The 16,868-nt window shown below is 42.1% G+C and overlaps 6 protein-coding genes across 6 annotated transcripts; 4 read left to right on the forward strand and 2 right to left on the reverse strand.

Annotated features, from left to right (window-relative positions):
* Positions 1–207: 207 nt before the first annotated feature.
* Positions 208–1,262, forward strand: MELLADRAFT_113104 (uncharacterized protein; the record flags this gene model as incomplete). The annotated part of the gene is made up of 3 exons (XM_007417728.1): positions 208–450; positions 548–614; positions 1,198–1,262. The coding sequence occupies 3 exons, from the start codon at positions 208–210 to the stop codon at positions 1,260–1,262; spliced, it is 375 nt and encodes a 124-aa protein (XP_007417790.1).
* Positions 1,263–2,211: 949 nt separating this feature from the next.
* MELLADRAFT_94996 (uncharacterized protein) lies at positions 2,212–2,692 on the forward strand (the record flags this gene model as incomplete). The annotated part of the gene is made up of 3 exons (XM_007417708.1): positions 2,212–2,300; positions 2,377–2,551; positions 2,627–2,692. 3 exons carry the CDS (start codon positions 2,212–2,214, stop codon positions 2,690–2,692), a joined length of 330 nt encoding a protein of 109 aa, XP_007417770.1.
* Positions 2,693–6,031: 3,339 nt separating this feature from the next.
* Positions 6,032–7,742, forward strand: MELLADRAFT_73481 (uncharacterized protein; the record flags this gene model as incomplete). Its single annotated transcript, XM_007417692.1, has 7 exons — positions 6,032–6,125; positions 6,214–6,355; positions 6,423–6,637; positions 6,714–6,855; positions 6,932–7,164; positions 7,245–7,380; positions 7,461–7,742. The coding sequence occupies 6 exons, from the start codon at positions 6,265–6,267 to the stop codon at positions 7,577–7,579; spliced, it is 936 nt and encodes a 311-aa protein (XP_007417754.1).
* A 1,331-nt stretch (positions 7,743–9,073) lies between these two features.
* MELLADRAFT_40550 (uncharacterized protein) lies at positions 9,074–9,889 on the reverse strand (the record flags this gene model as incomplete). Its single annotated transcript, XM_007417674.1, has 2 exons — positions 9,074–9,456; positions 9,553–9,889. The coding sequence occupies 2 exons, from the start codon at positions 9,887–9,889 to the stop codon at positions 9,074–9,076; spliced, it is 720 nt and encodes a 239-aa protein (XP_007417736.1).
* Positions 9,890–11,723: 1,834 nt separating this feature from the next.
* On the forward strand, positions 11,724–14,807 carry MELLADRAFT_50816 (uncharacterized protein; the record flags this gene model as incomplete). Its single annotated transcript, XM_007417679.1, has 11 exons — positions 11,724–11,903; positions 11,979–12,062; positions 12,137–12,227; positions 12,297–12,411; positions 12,498–12,550; positions 12,623–12,709; positions 12,787–12,958; positions 13,036–13,395; positions 13,427–13,805; positions 13,899–14,172; positions 14,224–14,807. The coding sequence occupies 11 exons, from the start codon at positions 11,876–11,878 to the stop codon at positions 14,633–14,635; spliced, it is 2,055 nt and encodes a 684-aa protein (XP_007417741.1).
* Positions 14,808–15,247: 440 nt separating this feature from the next.
* On the reverse strand, positions 15,248–16,526 carry MELLADRAFT_40544 (uncharacterized protein; the record flags this gene model as incomplete). The annotated part of the gene is made up of 5 exons (XM_007417672.1): positions 15,248–15,753; positions 15,836–15,955; positions 16,044–16,179; positions 16,259–16,314; positions 16,400–16,526. 5 exons carry the CDS (start codon positions 16,524–16,526, stop codon positions 15,248–15,250), a joined length of 945 nt encoding a protein of 314 aa, XP_007417734.1.
* Positions 16,527–16,868: the final 342 nt, after the last annotated feature.

Genomic DNA, 16,868 nt, shown 5'->3' on the forward strand with positions numbered 1-16,868 from the left:
CTGACTCCTTGCGCGCAGTGGGAGGAAACCCAAAGGAAACTACTTTTTGTATAATACAAACACGATGTTTGGAAAGAACAAACACCCACCCTGAGATTCCTTCCTCTGGTGTTTGGGATCTATCGCCAAGGCCCCCCCCCTCGGCCAGAAGGCGGCCGGTGGGCTGGATCGCGAACATTGGGGCAGCAGGTGGATGCGGGGCGACCCATGGGCGGCCCCCGGCGAGGCGCCACGCTGCATTTTGGCCAGGGGGGCATCGGAGGGGCCGACCGTGCCAGGGCATGCCTGGGGCGACCACTGCCTGGCCAGCAGGCGAGAGTAGGGCCAGCACTTGACCCGACCATGTGCAGACCAAGGTCGGGACTCAAAGTACCCCCGTGGTGTACCAATTTGCACCACATACAAGCATTCCTGGAAAACTCTTGGAGTAACCAGCCACCAAGGAAGCTGGTATGTCTCAGTGACTAGGCATTCCAAAGCCTCATGGGATGGAGTCTACCGCGATGCTATTTATGCTAGAGCTTCTCCTTAGCATCTGTTTTTCAAGGTTGTACCGAGGTATATGGACTTACAAAAAAAGACAGGAAACACCTTCAAATCAGGTGTGGTTGAGGGTTAGTGTGGGGATTGAGCCAGCTCAACTGACATCATAAATCTGATGAATTGTGGTGTCTGGCATAGAAAAGAGTTTTTGGAAGGAACCAAGTGGAGCCCTCTGGACCGATCTGCTTCCACATATTTTTTTAACTTAGTGCAATGCACTCTTTGAATGTCCATGAGTGAGTTCCATCGGCCATATAGCACACATCCGGCTCCACTTTTTTACTCTTACCATTCAAGATCTTCTTGGTAGGTTGATATTCCTTCTTTTTATCTTGTCTCAAAAAATTTTGGACTTACCCCGTGTGTGATCCAAGGTCTCTAAAATTGTTTACTTTGTTGGGATTGAGTCTCTATTTACTAATTCACCCAGAGCCCAAGGATTGATCATCTTGAATTTGTGACCCATATTTCAAAGATGTTGACATAAATATAACATCCACTCAAACTCAAATGCTAGTCAAAAGGGATCAATAGAAAGGAACAAAAGGCCACAGTGTCCATTCTATATAGCATACAAGCAGAGATAGAATCTCAACATCCTAGATGACTGATATTTTTTTTGTTGACACTTTATATACTATCAAATGCATGTAGTGAATGAAGAATACATCTGGAAAGATATTGCTTCAAGTTCACTAGAGTTATGGTCAGCCTTTTAGTCATCTTGAGATGCATTCAGTGTGGTCATTTGTGTCAATAAATAAAATATAGAATCACAATGATGGGATCATTGTTATTATATGTTTGAAATCCAATATATCTATAGTAAAGAAACAGAAAATACCTTAAATTGTTCAGCTAGAACACAACTTGATTTGTCCTGGGTGAAGAGCAAACTCTGATACGTGTAGGCATACTAAGATTTTCATCTCAATGTCAAGTCATGGACCAATTTTCAAGGAAAATAAAATGTCTACAAGTCTTCATTGTGATTGATCCGGAGGTATGCTCAAGAAGTGATATTCTTACTATACCATCATTTCAAGGTAGATTTCAACCTTGTCACTTATTATTGGTGAAGAACTCAGGATACAAAAAGACTGCTGAGGACTAGTACTACCAGGTATTTAAGCCACGGGAAAGTTCAGTGCTAGCTTTGAGCTGGAGTATTCAATATGCAGTGTGATGTTTGACTATAAATACTCTCATGGTATCAAAGCAACAAGAGATAGCAGTTGCATGCCCATTTTTTTCAAGTGCTTTTGATTTCACTTGCTGTAGTATCTATCTTTGTGATTTTAATAGTTACTAGAGTACAACTTCTGTGATATGTTTTTCAGGTTTCTTGAACAATTTTTCACGCGCCCAGATATTATCCACACGAAAGGAAAAGATATAGAGAAATAGAAATAAAGAGAAATGTTTGGCATAGGTGTTTGAGTTGAGACTCAAGAGAGGTAATGATTTTTACTCTATGTATGTTTTTAAATGGGTGAATCTGCCTGTGTCTTCTACAAGTTGCGCTAAGTCAGGGAAAGTTGCATTCCCATCTCAGACTGAGCCACTCATTCTGATTTCTGAAAGATATCCTCGTTGCACTTCATATTTTTTTTATGTGGAAAAGAAGGGAAGACTTAAGCCTTAAGGTAACCTACCTATGACGTAGCTATGTTCAACGTGTCTTGGACGCCGTCCCAAATCACATTCATTCAGTTTCTCAAAGTCATCAAATCGAACTTCAACATTCACCCGAACATGTGATTTCTTCAAACCCTTCAACTGATTCGTACCAATCCAACTCTAACCTCAACTTGATCTCAACTTTTGCAACAGATCTACATCACAAGAACTCGAGCGATCGTTTTTCAAAAGCGAGAGAAGAGGTGGTAACAGCAACTCAAAACAAACTAGATCATCTTCCAACCATACGATGATTAGCGACAATACCCTCATGACTATCTCCAACTCACTCGGAGTACTTGCAGCAGTCTTCATCATCATTTATCAAGTAAGCTCTAGAGGGTTTTTTTGTGCAAGTAACAGCGTGTTCTAAGTGAAAGAAGCTGATCATACATTTCTTTAGTTTTTCGAAGTCAATGCTCGCCGAACAGCTGAACTTGAGCGAGCGTCATACGCCAAACTCGATTAAACAGGGCGCATGATCAAGCATAATTGTCACTGCCTAGAGTGCTGATTGGACTTCACCAAGATCCTCAATAAGAATTCTACTGAATGACTACTTGATATTAGACTTCCTTTCAGTACTCTGTTTTTAATACTGAATCATTAATAGACACTCTGGAAGGTGCAAAAAATATGTGATAGACAGAAGTATTTTCCAAGTGAGTAGAGCTGCAGTGATTGAAGGCTTTGCGTTTGAAAACAAAAATATGACATAATCCCAGTCTGCTTCCAATCATCCATCTTTTGACTGGATGAGTGAGGTTGTACCTTGACTGCGTTAGTCTTGCACTCACTTGAGTTTGATTTAGACTTTCGATGATGTTTCCTCACCGCGAGTCTATCCGAGTTGATGTGATTTATCTGATGTGTTTGGGTCAATGGCACGATTCTTTGTGAGCTGAGGTTCAAGTTTAATTCTTTGAATGATGACCATTGTTGAGCCCCAATCCTGCTATTTTCACTCCAGTTTCTGGAGAGCTGGTTCAACAGATTGACAAGTTACAAAAGGATTTCAATATTCAAGTTACGAAATCAGAACAGCTGAGCAGTCTCCATCGCTATCATGCTATATCATGTCATGAGTTTTCTGAGCATGAATCGCTTTGATTGTCATCTGTCTGATTAAATCCATTTACCCTCCTTTTCAACGATCCCTCCTTGACATGTGGACTGATTGATTCGCCTTGCTTTTTGCCGATTTTATCGCTTTGGTATATTGATAATTGAGGCAAGTATTTCCTGCGAAAAGTCACCTCTAGGAACTTCATCGACTGGATTTCACAGTCCCTGATGTCTTTTCATGTAAACCGCACTCTGCAATCGACCATTTGGACAGCTTGCTTTCATTAACCATGCCATTTCATGAGACCGTGCAGTCAAGCTTGTAACTCAAGACTTCATTTTCAAAATAAAGACCCTCTCTTGATCCGTCAAAGTGTACTTTATTTCCCACTCAGGCGTAGAACGTTTTTTACTCACACGTACAGCTCTTCTAACTACACTTGCGAGATTATCAATCAGCCTTTTTGCACAAAACTCTTTCCATCTTCATTTGCTTCATCCGGGGTACCATAGATTCCTAAGGTAGCGTAGATTCTGCGTTGGTTTGTGCCCTCTCAACGGAGTCTTACTAAAAGTAGGATTGCCGAGGACTGTTGAGCGGTTGAACGACCCATCCTATAGAGTCTTCTAGCTTGAAGACTGATATCAATCTTACCATCGTCTACGAACCAAACAAGTGCTCACTGCTCCAAGTCCACCGATCTTCCCTCGCGCTGTTGGGGTGATCACCTCCGCAAACAAGTCTCTCACACCTCGCTTTTTTTAAACACATTCTTCAAGTTCTCTTCTCTTTTCCACCTCGAGCTACTCCAAGACCAGTGACGTATTGTGCTCGAGATGTCGAATCGCTACCCGCTCTTAATCCTTTCACTTTTCGTTGTGTCTATACTATCATGGCCCATCACGATATCAGAAGAACCCACTCAAACATTAGCTCTTGGCGAATTGCCAAACGATCCACTTGACTATGCGATGATGTCTTCTCCACTTCCGGGTCAGGTCTTATATCCTGGCCAACCTTTTAAAGTCAAATACGTCAATGAGGTAGGCCAAGTTCAATCTATCAATCGTTTGGAGGTGTGAGAGTGTAGCAAAAATCTGAAAATGCTGCTCCTCATTTAGGATACTTTCGCGTCGAGAATCCAGATTTCCCTTTTCAACGGTACTGGCCTCTTCATCGTTCAAACTGACTTAGACTGTCGAGATCACAAAACCGACACCAAGGTCGTGACGCCCTCTTGGGTCGCCAATGGCACTTATGGTACGTGCAAAAAACTTGTCGATTTGCCGTTATAGCTTCATGTGTTTCAGTTGCTAGTGGGACTAACTTTGTACCCATACGATATCGAAATCCTTGATTCTTTGTAAAGACTTTGTTGTTTCCGAAAATGATGGTCAAGGTAGTACAGAGTATAATGACGTAGTCTCTTTTACCGTCTATGTTGGTCAACGTCCCCCCACTGGCATCAATTCAGGAGAGTCAGACGACGGAGATGGAGGAGAAACAGACGACGGAACAGGAGAGACAGACGAAGCTTATCGATATAAGCAGCTTTCACGACGTGCCCCACATCCTTCCGGATTTTTACAGCCTCAAAGCTCACAGAAGTTCACAGCTGCAATGAACATGACCATAGAATATACCGATGGAGTGAGTCTCATTTTTGTGGTACGGCATATGGACACATCCGCTGAACCTGAAGACTTTGCATTCGCTAGGAAACAACGGCAGACAAGGTGAAATTTATCCTTCGTGGTCAATCAATGGACTATCCACTAGGGGATTTCTTATTTGAGAGTTTCAAGGCTAAAGCTACTGTAAAACTTCCGGCTGATTTGCCTAACGGGGTCTACAGTTGCGTAATTTGATCATCATTCATGAATTGATGTAAATTCATATCACTGAGTTTGGGTTTCATTTTTGCGTTTTGTTTTGGTGTTACTATGGAAAACAAACAGAGATTGTGGCTCAAGAAAACTCCTCCGTACGGCAAAACACGTTTTCGGAGGCATCTTCAGTCGAAATTCAGGTTGTCAGTGATCTACGTAGACGTGTAGATCTCACTGAGTACGATGAATCACATCCGATCATGAAGAGAGACGCAAAGGGTCTTGAACGCAGAACTCGACGAAGAACCGAGTTACCATCTATACTTCTTCCCGAAGTTGCTCAGGTTCTTCCTCTCGGAGCTACCTTTGAATGTAAGATTCATGATCAGGTCAGATTTTCTCAATTGATATCAATGATCCCTCAGAGTTTGGCACAAGTGTATCAAGACTTGTTTAATAGCTGACGTGATTCATGTACTTTTTTTCTTGATTTATAGATGGCTACTACCGAAAATGTCCAATTTGTCCTTAGAGATCGCAACGGACGAGATTACTACCTTGGACAAGTTAATTTTTCAGACCACATGGCCACTGGCCAATTTGAATGTCCTGCCGACATTCCACTTGACAATTACAGTTTGAGTCACAATTTATTGAAATTCATGATCAGTCACCTTCGAACGTTATGAACTATATGCGCTAATGGTGATTTCCTCCTTATCACTGATACAGGCTTGGTGGCCAAACAGAACTCTATAGCGAGACCGGAGCGTTTCCTTGATGTCGTATCCACGACTGTGATTGTCTCTGGCAACTCAGGGACGATTTCCTTGGTGCTTGCGGATGACTTTGATGCTAATGAAGTGGCTGCATATGATGCGGGAGTGAAAGACTCTGAGCAAGATCATATTGGCCCAGTCAACCTTACGGCTGTCTTGCTACACAAACCCTATCCGCACCAAATTGTTCACGTCGGTTCCGATTTTGATTGCGAGATCACAGACAAAGTTTGTACCTCATTCTGTTTTTTGCTCTTATGACCTGATGGTTTGATTACTAATACTTTCACCAATCTATCATTGATATTGATATTAGAGAAATCGAGAGACAAATGTTCAATTCGTCATCCGTGATTCTTGCGAAGACATGTCACAGGTCGTTGGAGAGACGACCTTATGGGACAAAGTTGGATATACATCTTGTCGCCTTCCTGATAATATGCAATCGGGATCATATGGTCAGCCTTCAGCAGTTCGTGATACTAACATGCTTGATACTTACCTGCATCCGTAACATTTATTCAGAACTCGTTGTCCGAATGCAACTCGATGGAGGTTATGAACAAGTTGGCACTACTTGGATATCAGTTGCAAACACAAGACGTGTCAAAGATGGCCAGAAAGAAAGAAGCCGTGTGCAGCTTAGTACCAGAGCGCCTCATTTCCCCAAGCTCATATCACCCCTGCCGTCACAGAAATTGGATCCTGGGATGGAATTTGAATTTCTGTATCGAAGTGGGGTAGGATCCAGTCTGATCTTGTTGTTTTTGGGTGTTGGTCTCATCCTGAAGCGTTCTTGTTGTCTAATTTCTCTAGATAGCACCTTTTCCTACGACGGTAGAGGTTCTACTCATAGATAGCTTCGGTCACGAAACACCTCTCGGAGAGGCCGAGTTCACGAATTTTGAGGCTCAAGACACATTCACATGCCCAGAAGATTTATCACCGAATCCTTATAGTAAGAAGCTAGTCTGGACTTTGTTAAATTAGATCGAGCGTCTTCACTGAGAAATTCTCTTTTCAATTCTTTTCAGCGTTGGTTGTGCGAGAAAATACCCAGTCAGATCCAGACAATTTTACGGAGGTGATCAAGATCCCGGTGAATGTGGTCGATCACTCGAGTAAAAAAATTAAGAGGGAAACCACACCCGGCAGAGATGGCGCCACACTCCGAATCAGATCACCTCATTTTCCTCAACTCATAACCCCTGTGACGTCTCAAAATATCACTCCCGGGACCCCAGTTGATGTCCATTATAGAGATGGGGTGAGACGTAACCTGAGATTGATGCTTTTAGCTATGTTTCTCTAGCTGACGTGGCCTTCTTGTCTTGGATAATCCTGTAGGAAACAACCGCTACATTGGTGAAGTTTCTGATCAAAAGTAGCTCCGGTAACGAAACACTTTTAGGGCAGACTAGTTTTGCGAGATACGAAGCTCGAGCTGCATTTCCTTGTCCAGACTTACCACCAGGCGAATATAGTAAGAAGAATATCTACTTTTCTCATTGGAAAGGAATTTCTTGACTGACGAATCGAATTTGTTTACCATATCTACCTCAGACTTGGTGATTGAAGAAAATTCTCAAATACACCCGGCCAATTTTACTCAAGCGTTTGAGATTCCAGTGAATGTGGTCGATAGCAACATGACTGATTCATATAGTTCAAATTCCAAGTAAGAAAATTATCTGGTTCTGTCTTCATAATCCCAAGTAGCATATTTTCCCATTTCATTGTACATTTTTTCAGGTCCTTTTCAGTTACGTGGTTAGAGATAACTTCAGTCAGACTATGTTTTTATGTGTATGATGAAAAGCAATATATGAAATTATTTGATGATGTTTACGTTTTATTCTGGAAGTCAGACACAGAATCTATATTTCCATGGTAATCAGAAATTTCTGAAGGAAATATATTCGGTTTGGGAATCGAAGAGAATCCGAATGAACTGTCCTATGGGTATTTATAATCTTCCGATAGCTTGCGGATGATAGAAATACGTTTGCAGATATAGCAAGCATGCATAGGCCGCTTTTCTTCACGGCAAACGTTACCATAATACTCCGAAGCTTAAACGAAGACCGCTATCTCTTATCATTCGCTACACCTAATATATATCCAGTCTGTTGGGTTGATAAGAGGGTCAAACTTCATCACGAACTTCAGTGTGTGACTTTAGTAGAGATGATGATAAACAGCAAACAAAGTCGAACCTCCAGAAAATCCTTGCCTGATTATTTAGCACTCCAGAAGAATAGAAACAAATGACTGATCTGATACTTTTTTCCTTTCTGCTTTTTTCTTTTGTTATGCAGTAATTCTACTTCTCACCCCATCGCGGATACTCCGAAAACTCCTCCAATTCCAGTGACTGATCCTATCGTTGCATCGAATAGTACTATATCACCGAGAGGTCAACAAAGTACTCAAGTTTTTTCAAGCGCTTACAAACCTATGGTATCGTGGACGTTTATCACCTTTTTACCTTTTGCTATATTTCTTTGATGATTTCATCAGTCATTTTTAAGCTCAAGGTGCGGGGTTGCCTGAAAAAAAAACAGATCTCAGAGATACTCATGGACAATAAAAATGTAGAATAATTTATGCATTCAAGCTTTGTGTTTTTGTGAGGACCTCATATGAAAAGTGGGTCGATGTATCGGTAAAAAAGCAACTTGTAAATTTTGGGTTACATGAAAACATATTTCATTTGGCTCAACCCTTATATTTAATCAGAATTCTTTGCTCATGAGAGCAGTCCAAGTGTGTGACTTCTTCGTACATTTGTTACGTTGCAATTGTCCACAATCGTACACAGCTGATCCACATATGCCAGCGCCTCTTAAACTAAAATTTTGGGAAGATGCACCGAAACCGGACCGACTCATAGATGCTCAGGATCACTGGGGCAATAGGCAGTGTTATACGTTCACAAATCAGTGGTGTTCACACGGATCATCTTTTGGAACAAGGGTGTGTAAGATGAAGCAAAACTTTGAGTCACACTCCGAACATCGACGACTACTTCCGTACAACGTCAAGGTTCATCCCTAGTGTTATATAGGTCCATTAGTCAAGGAGAGCCTGATATTGTTGGAGATGCAAAGGCTCGAGTTTGAGAAGCATGGAAGAGATGCAGCACAGTCAAAGACTGGAAAGCACATGATAAATAGTTATAACAAGTTTGATAAGACAGTCTTCATTCCATCAGTGTTGGATCTACTTCCAGTGCTGGTTTGTTGATTAGTTTCTCCGTGTGTATCTGAGGCTCGAATGTTCCGTTGCTTGTGTTCTTTTGGTGCCCATCTAGTCGAATTGACCACCTTGCCTTTCCTGCTGATTTCCTTCTCCTTAATCTTGTTGCCCACACGGTTCTTCTCCACCATCCGTAGGTACCAATCTTGATCCTTTTTACTGTCTTCAAGACTGTTGCGTTGCAGTTGTTCACGCAGTCTACGCTCGACGGCCATTTGATCAGATAGATTTGACCATTTAAATTTCGGTAAATATTTGAGTGACCATAGCTCGGACGAGTATCGATCGCTAGCCTTACCACCTGATATGGTCAACGTAGCATACAAGGATAAAGAAGGAAAACTATCGTAAGAGGAACAAGTAGATGGATCGTTGAATGATGATGAATGAAACATACCAATAGGGCGAGTGTTAAGAAGTTCGGCTACCCGTCTAGCTACCCTCTTATCTTCAAATTCAATCCATCCCTCCTTAAATTGATAACTTTGGTGTTTTTCTTTACCCTTCTTAACCTTGATTGTTTTTGCTTCTTCATGTCGTGCTAGATAAATTCGATTCACAGTACCCCATTTAGACAATAAATGTTTCACTTTTCCAGGTCCCATCCCCACTGGAATTCGTGCAAGGTAAATTAAGCCTGTCTTATTCACTTTTTGTGTTGTCCGACTGAGTTTGTCTAGGTCGATGACTTTTTTATGATTTTGTTGCGTGCTTGACTCTTCTAGACGATCCATTTCGACATCTTCATCTTCATCATTATCATTATCATCTTTTGACGGTGAGGTTTCACGATCGGTTTTTGTGGACGTCATGGCCTCATCATCTAGCGATTGAGGTTCTTGAAGTTCCTGAGAGGTTTCAGCTGGGCCAGAGGTTTCTTCACGAGGACTTTTGAGAATTGTAGAAGTTTTGCTCGGCGAATCTTCCTTGCCCTCAAGAGGGGAGTTGGAGGACTTTGAAGGGTCAAGATTGAAGCGAGGGTCTTCGATCTTTGCCTGTTTGGCTTCAACAGAGCCTTTCATTTTTGAGGCTTTACGCTTCCCCATCTTTGACGTTCTTTGACTGAGTTGAGATGATTTATGAGTTGAGTTGTGGGTGGGAGCGATAATGATGGTTTCTCAAGTTTTTGTTTCAGGATCAAAATTTGTTAGGACACCTTAAGGCCACTTAAGCTAGCAGACTGGGTTCCATTTCTCGAGTCGGGTGCTCTCCACGGGGCCGCCCTAGCCAATCAGTACGTCATAATTCGTGCTTGACAGGATCAGGTTTGATCATTTGAAGAAATGAGAGACATTTGATTCCTCCACCCTTTCCCATGTGCACTTGGAAGTTGGTTTCCTTGAGCGCTCTGTGTGGCTGTCTTCAGTACAATCAATTATACCTCACATCCTACAGGATTTCACAATAGGAAGCTTTTATATGTTCTTTTGGATTAATTTAAAAGAAGAGTATATATTTACTCTGAAGTGCAGCTACCCAATTCCTGTTGGAAGCTATTCTCAGGGGTATCATTTATATTCTCCTCAAAACCAAAATTTCCTGTGATATATGCAAGAAAAAGATATCATGAAGCCAGCTTTCCCAAATAAATTTCCACAACTCAGCTTTCTTTTAGAATTGATGACTACAGCCATCCCAAGGCAATAGACATCCCAAATTTTTCATCATGTCAGATGATAGCTCACCAGTTGGTTTGATTCAATCCATACTGCTGTTCAGGATCCACCCAGAAATCCTTCCCTGGAAACTGACTGCAAAGGTAGTCACACCTTTCATATTCCAACCTCTTATCTACCTGTCCCTCAGTCCTTTCTCATTCAAGATGTAAAAATGAGATAAAGAGAAAATGCTGCTTTGGGAAATTTCACTGAAAATGTGCAGTGAAATATATGCTACATTCAGTGAATAGCGCATCAAGTCATCCATTAACAAGTGGCTCCTGTGAGCACTTCCCAGGGAAAAGAGGGAAATGGTATCAAATGTATCAAATCCTTATACCTTCAAATTTCAACCAACACCAATAATTCTTTTCCTACCTTGTGACATTGAAGTATTACAGATCTAGATTCCTTGTTCAGCAACCAATATCTCTCCTGTCTGAATACATGTACAATTTATGGTACCGGTGGCAGGCTTGAAGTGGGTGATGATCTGTAAGTAAGAAGGGATACATACATAACATGGTGGGAATCTCATCATCAGTTTCAACTATCCATGCCTGTTGAACAAATAAAATTATCCATGTATCTGATTGCAATAGGGGTTCTCAAAGTAGGCCCGGTTTGTAAAAACCCGGTTGACCCAGTTGACTTTTTGGCTGTGATCTGTCAAAAAATGTCAACTCGATACACAAGGTTACTGCCAAAAAGCAACCGGGTCAACTGGGTTTTCTTGAAACCGGGCCAACTTTGAGAACCCCTAATGTTGGTTAAGTTAAGTGTGTATGTATTGTACATGACATGTAGACCGGTGCCACGTACGCTGCGGGTTCGTCTCAAGCCGGGTATCTACGATGCTGTGTTTGATGTTACAGTTGAGGTTTCAGTGCTACTCCACGTCGAACTGTATTGCATTTTAAGAAAACCCAGGTGGTATTCAAGAAACATTCATCGATCAATCCACCACAGTCTGATTAGCATTGCTAAAAGGTCACTACCAGTCAATCTGAAGACCTCTCGAATCAACCCTATCATCTCCATTGAGACCCTCGAGTACATCCGATGGCCGCTTCTTACGAATATGATGAATGTCAGTGATTGTTACTATTAATGGGGACCTGCTGAACGGAAGCTAATCCTTGTATTTTTTTGATTGATTTAAAAGCTGGTCAATCTGGGTTTTTCGTCTTCACATTCTTACTGTTGATTTTGATCCCGTGGACTATTTCGACATTACAAACTAGTCGTAGTACGTTTAGCTTATAAACTTGTCGATGAATCCTCAAGACTGACTCTTGGATTCTGTGTGCGGTCATCTTACAGAGAAAGTAGCGAAAGCACCATGCGCAGGATGGAATTTCAAGGATGAACAAGTGCGAAAAGCCAAAAGTGCAGCACCTGCCGTCAATTTGAAGTCAGTCAGTTCAGTCGGCATATTTTGATTTTCCCCGAAATTGACACCTTCTTTCCACTACTCTTATAGTCATGTGGCACTTGCTCTGGGTTGGGCCCTCTTGGGATATGTTGGTTATCGAGCCAGCTTTGTAGAAGCTTCCGCAGGCACTTATGATCCATTCTCCATCCTTGGAATCAGCACAGTCAGTTTTGTTACATTCACGGTCGATGCCATTGTCATTGCTATTACCATTGCCATTGCCATTGCTGATGTCTGGTGGTTTTGTAGGGACTGAGCGACAAGCAAATCAAACGTCATTACAAGAGGTTATCACTCAAATTGTATGTCAATGAGATTTGCCTGTTAGCCTATACCCTACTCATCACCTTTGCGATGTATCTACCTCTCTATAGTCACCCCGATAAACTGAAGCTCACTGGTAATCAAACGATGGAAGAAGTCAACGCCCATTTCGTCAACATAACCAAGGCATACAAATCGTCAGTTTTGTTACAGAATTCGAATCCATAAGCAGCCAGCCACTGAAATCTGTTTTTGGTACTCTGTGACGGTCTAGACTCACTGACGAGACGATACGAAAAAACTACGAAACTTACGGTCACCCCGATGGGAAGCAAGACTCATCTATGGGTATCGCATTGCCAAAGTGGATTGTTGAAAGTCAAAACAACGTCTATGTTATTGGGGTTTACGGCTTAGTTTTTGGTCTGTTGTTACCTTGGTTTGTCGTAAGTGCCCTTCTGTCAACTTTGCGCATCACAGAGTTTCCGCTGATCCTCAAACTACTGCTGAATACGCTCCGCAGGGAAAATGGTGGCATGGATCTAGGAAATTTACCAAGGATCAAGTGCTCAATGAATCGGCTGCTCTGTACTTCACGAATTTAACAGAAGAGACTCAATTCTCACATGCCATAGAGGTGTTGTCTGCGTCAGTAGAGCTCAAATTGCTACATCAGCGCAATGTAAAGCTCTATGAGAGTAAAAATTTCCAAAGACTAGAAGACCAAGTCAAGACTGCGTTGTTCAACCTGACCGGGGAAAAACTCGATGGAAAGCTGTACAACAATGGTGAAAAATATGTCCGAAGAACGGCCGTTATGCTATATGCACATATGCTTCGTGTCCCCATTACCGATGCTGGTTTACTCAAAGGTGTGTCTTCGGTTCACTCTTTCTTGCCTCTTCGATTAACAGCATCACTTACTACGGACTCTTGAGCCAGTCAAACATACCGCGGTGAACTACGCTCGACATCTCACTACAGGAATGCAATCGATCGTATTAGGCTACAATTGGCTCAGCACTTTCCTTGTGATCACTACCATTCAACAACGCCTGATTCAAGCTGTTCATCCAGCACTATCACCTCTTCTGCAATTACCTTACGTTTCAACTAAACTTGCAGAGAAGCTAGCCAAAGAAAATTCCATCACCTCACCCGAGCAATATTTTGTTCTCCCGGAGGAAGAAAAGCGAAAACTGTTTCCCGATATTCAAGGTGTAGAACAGAAACGGTTAGCAGCTGTTTCTGAAAAATGGCCCAAGCTTGAACTCATTAGTTCGGAATTCAAAGGTCTGTACACTTTGTACAATGTAACCTCTGAGACGCTCCAATATACTAATGGGCGCTTCATATATGTGCTACTCCAATTATTTTCAATCGTAGTCGTCGGTGAGAAGATTGTGACACCGGGCTGTGTGATCCAGTTCACGATCAAGGTCCGTATCTCTCCTCCCAAAGCAGCCCTCGGACCCAACCAACAAGATGAGAAAAAGCCGGAGGAACCAACCGAACAGGATTTGAAAGGAGAGGAAATGGAGATTGATGAATTACTAGGTCGCAAGAAGGCAGGGGCTGATGGCGAGGAGCCCAGTCCCCTTGCACATGCCCCGCACTACACCAAGGCATGTCCAACCACACCTTGTGAACTTGATTTACCGTTCCGCTTATACAATTAGACTACTTTGTTTTTGTAGGACCGCGTACCGAGCTATTACCTCCTCGTTGGTGACCACAAACTCAACCGAGTGTTCGTTCAACCTATCAAGTTCTCCGATGTAGGCTACACCAAAGTACGAACGCTTCGAACCTCATTCCAAGCACCCCAAGGTCCTGGTCTTTATACCTTTCAGGCTTATATCAAGAGCGATTCTTACATTGGAACCGATGTTCAAGCCAGTATGCAATTACGTGTGGAACCTCCAGAAGCTTTAGAGAATGACGGAAATGCGAATGCAGAAGACGATATCTCCGAACCCGATGAAGATACATTAGCTGGACAAATGGCAGCCATGAGAGGTCAACCTACCAAAAAGAAACGGGATGGTAGTGATAGTGATGATACTAGTGGAACTGAAAGTAGTGAAGAGAGTAGTAGTGACTCTGACTCTGATAGCGATTGATGTAGAGTGTTTAGTAGATTTCGATTTTAGCATGGTTTTGATGTTTTTCAAAGTATTGTTGCGAGAGCAGATCCAAAAATCTTGATTAGAGATCCACCATCTTTTAAGAATCGGTGTTGAGTTTGTTACATGCAAAGTTTTCTTCCACATACGCGTGGTTTTTCGATATTTTTCACCTTAGGTCAAGGCTCTTCTATGACAAAGCCAACGGCTTCCCCCTTTCCATCGTTCATATCCATTCGTATATCTTGCCAATGTTTAAGAGAATTAAGGATGTCAAGATTGCAACTGCATCTTTCCTCTCCCAACGATTCACACTAACGGGCCTTGACATGATGTGTTATTTTGGTCAAGATGGCAAGTTATCTTGTGGCAACATGGGATTCCTCAAACAAGTTGGACTTATGCTCACCCTCAAGTGCAATTCTCAGAAATTGCAGCAGTCTTGAAGTGGATCCCAAAGTGACATCTGCTTGTTCATGCGTATGATTTACGGCGAAGATGAGATCAAAAACACCTGATTCATAAATTTCTTCGCACATTGATCATACCAGTCAACTAACAACATTATTAAAGTTAAAATATAGAACTCCTTCATACAAAAAAACTGAATCAGGGACATGAGAGAAAGTCTCCAAACCGGTTTCGTACATGTTCTTGTTCGGCGATGTTGGCTCTAACACCAAATCGATTATGAACCCCACTAATACTAGCCCAACAACCTGATTTCCTGCGGATTATACTAGCTTCACTCTCCAGTCGTTTCGAACCACAATGCTGAAGATCATGTTCAACATAAGCTCGATGAATAGTTGTGAGTACAAATTTATAATCATTCGCAGTTTGACAATTTTTACCAGGGCCAGCTGCTTGAAGGTTAACATTCAAGGTGAGGTTAACGGGTAAATATGGAGAATCTGAAGGCCCTTGCACTAAAGCTTCTATAATTCTTAAAGAAGCTTGAGCGTAAATTTGACTTGAATCATGAGCTATAGAATCTTGGTAACTGTGCCGATAATCATCAGCTGCAGAGATCGCGATAGCTGGAATCCCTCGACTGGTAGCATATAAAGCTGCTCCTAATGTGCCGGAAAAGAGATCCATGAGGTTCACATTCTCTGTGTAAGAAAAATGCAAAAGATCAAAATCAGACCGCGTGATTAGGAATTCATCTTCATCAGGTTGTCGAATTTACTCAACTTCCTACGTTTGGACCAGTGACCACCAATTGTGGATCGCCTCCGAAATATTTCCCTACCAGGGTGTCAAGGCCATATCGTATGCCATCGAGCGGAAATGCGTTGACATACCAAATATGATCTAAATCGCAACTACATCAGACGACAATCCACGAGCCGCAAGATACTTTGAAAATAAGACGATGGCTAAGGCATCAAAGAGAACGCACCATCTGCTTCGTCATTCCCAATTCCTGGAGAACCCTTTTTAATTGAGCTATACTGTCCAACTTTCTCCAATTTCTTTGGTTGTGCTGAAGAAGATCCAGAACCACTTTTGTTCTCCGTTGGTGCTGATATTATTGACTGAGATATAAGAGATTCATTGATTGAGAGGTCGTTGAGCAGCAAATAAGTGCACTGAAGAAGTTATGATTGGACTAACTTGATATCCCGCTTGGGTGAAAACTTTATATGCAGCTCTAATATTCGCTTCTGCCCCTGGCAAGAAAAGCAAAACAGTGTTAGATATGTCCCATCTGACAGTCTTGCAGAGGAGATGCGGCTACTATAGTTCAACACTCACATCCATCATCATTCCCTTGAAGTATCTTGATTTGTGATCTATCAATTCCGAAAACACCAGGCGCGGCAAGCGATAAAAGTAGAATTACGAAGGCTTCATAAAAAACTGTGAGAATACGGAGATGCATTTTCTTCGGTCTATAATGTTTGATTTTCACTGAGGGAGAGTCCTTTGGGTGAAGCATGACTCGTATGTCAGGTAATGCTAAAAGACAAAATGAAAGTCGGAGCAGAATGGGTTCAGGAACTGATATATTCTAACCCACTGGCACCGCCCTTCATGAGTGAGTCATTTGACTTTTGATCAAACTCCCACGTCTTGCATCCTGCTGTAGGAAACCATGGCAAAACTCCGCCTAAATAAATTGAGTGACGAGGATTATCAGCAACACCGCATGACCGAGGGATTGATGGCAAGCTTTATCTATACATAGACATGAGAGTAAAGCAAGCATTCAATACTCCTTTCT

This window comes from Melampsora larici-populina, assembly GCF_000204055.1.
Source record: "Melampsora larici-populina 98AG31 unplaced genomic scaffold MELLAscaffold_77, whole genome shotgun sequence".
In the NCBI taxonomy this organism is placed as follows: Eukaryota; Fungi; Basidiomycota; class Pucciniomycetes; order Pucciniales; family Melampsoraceae; genus Melampsora; species Melampsora laricis-populina.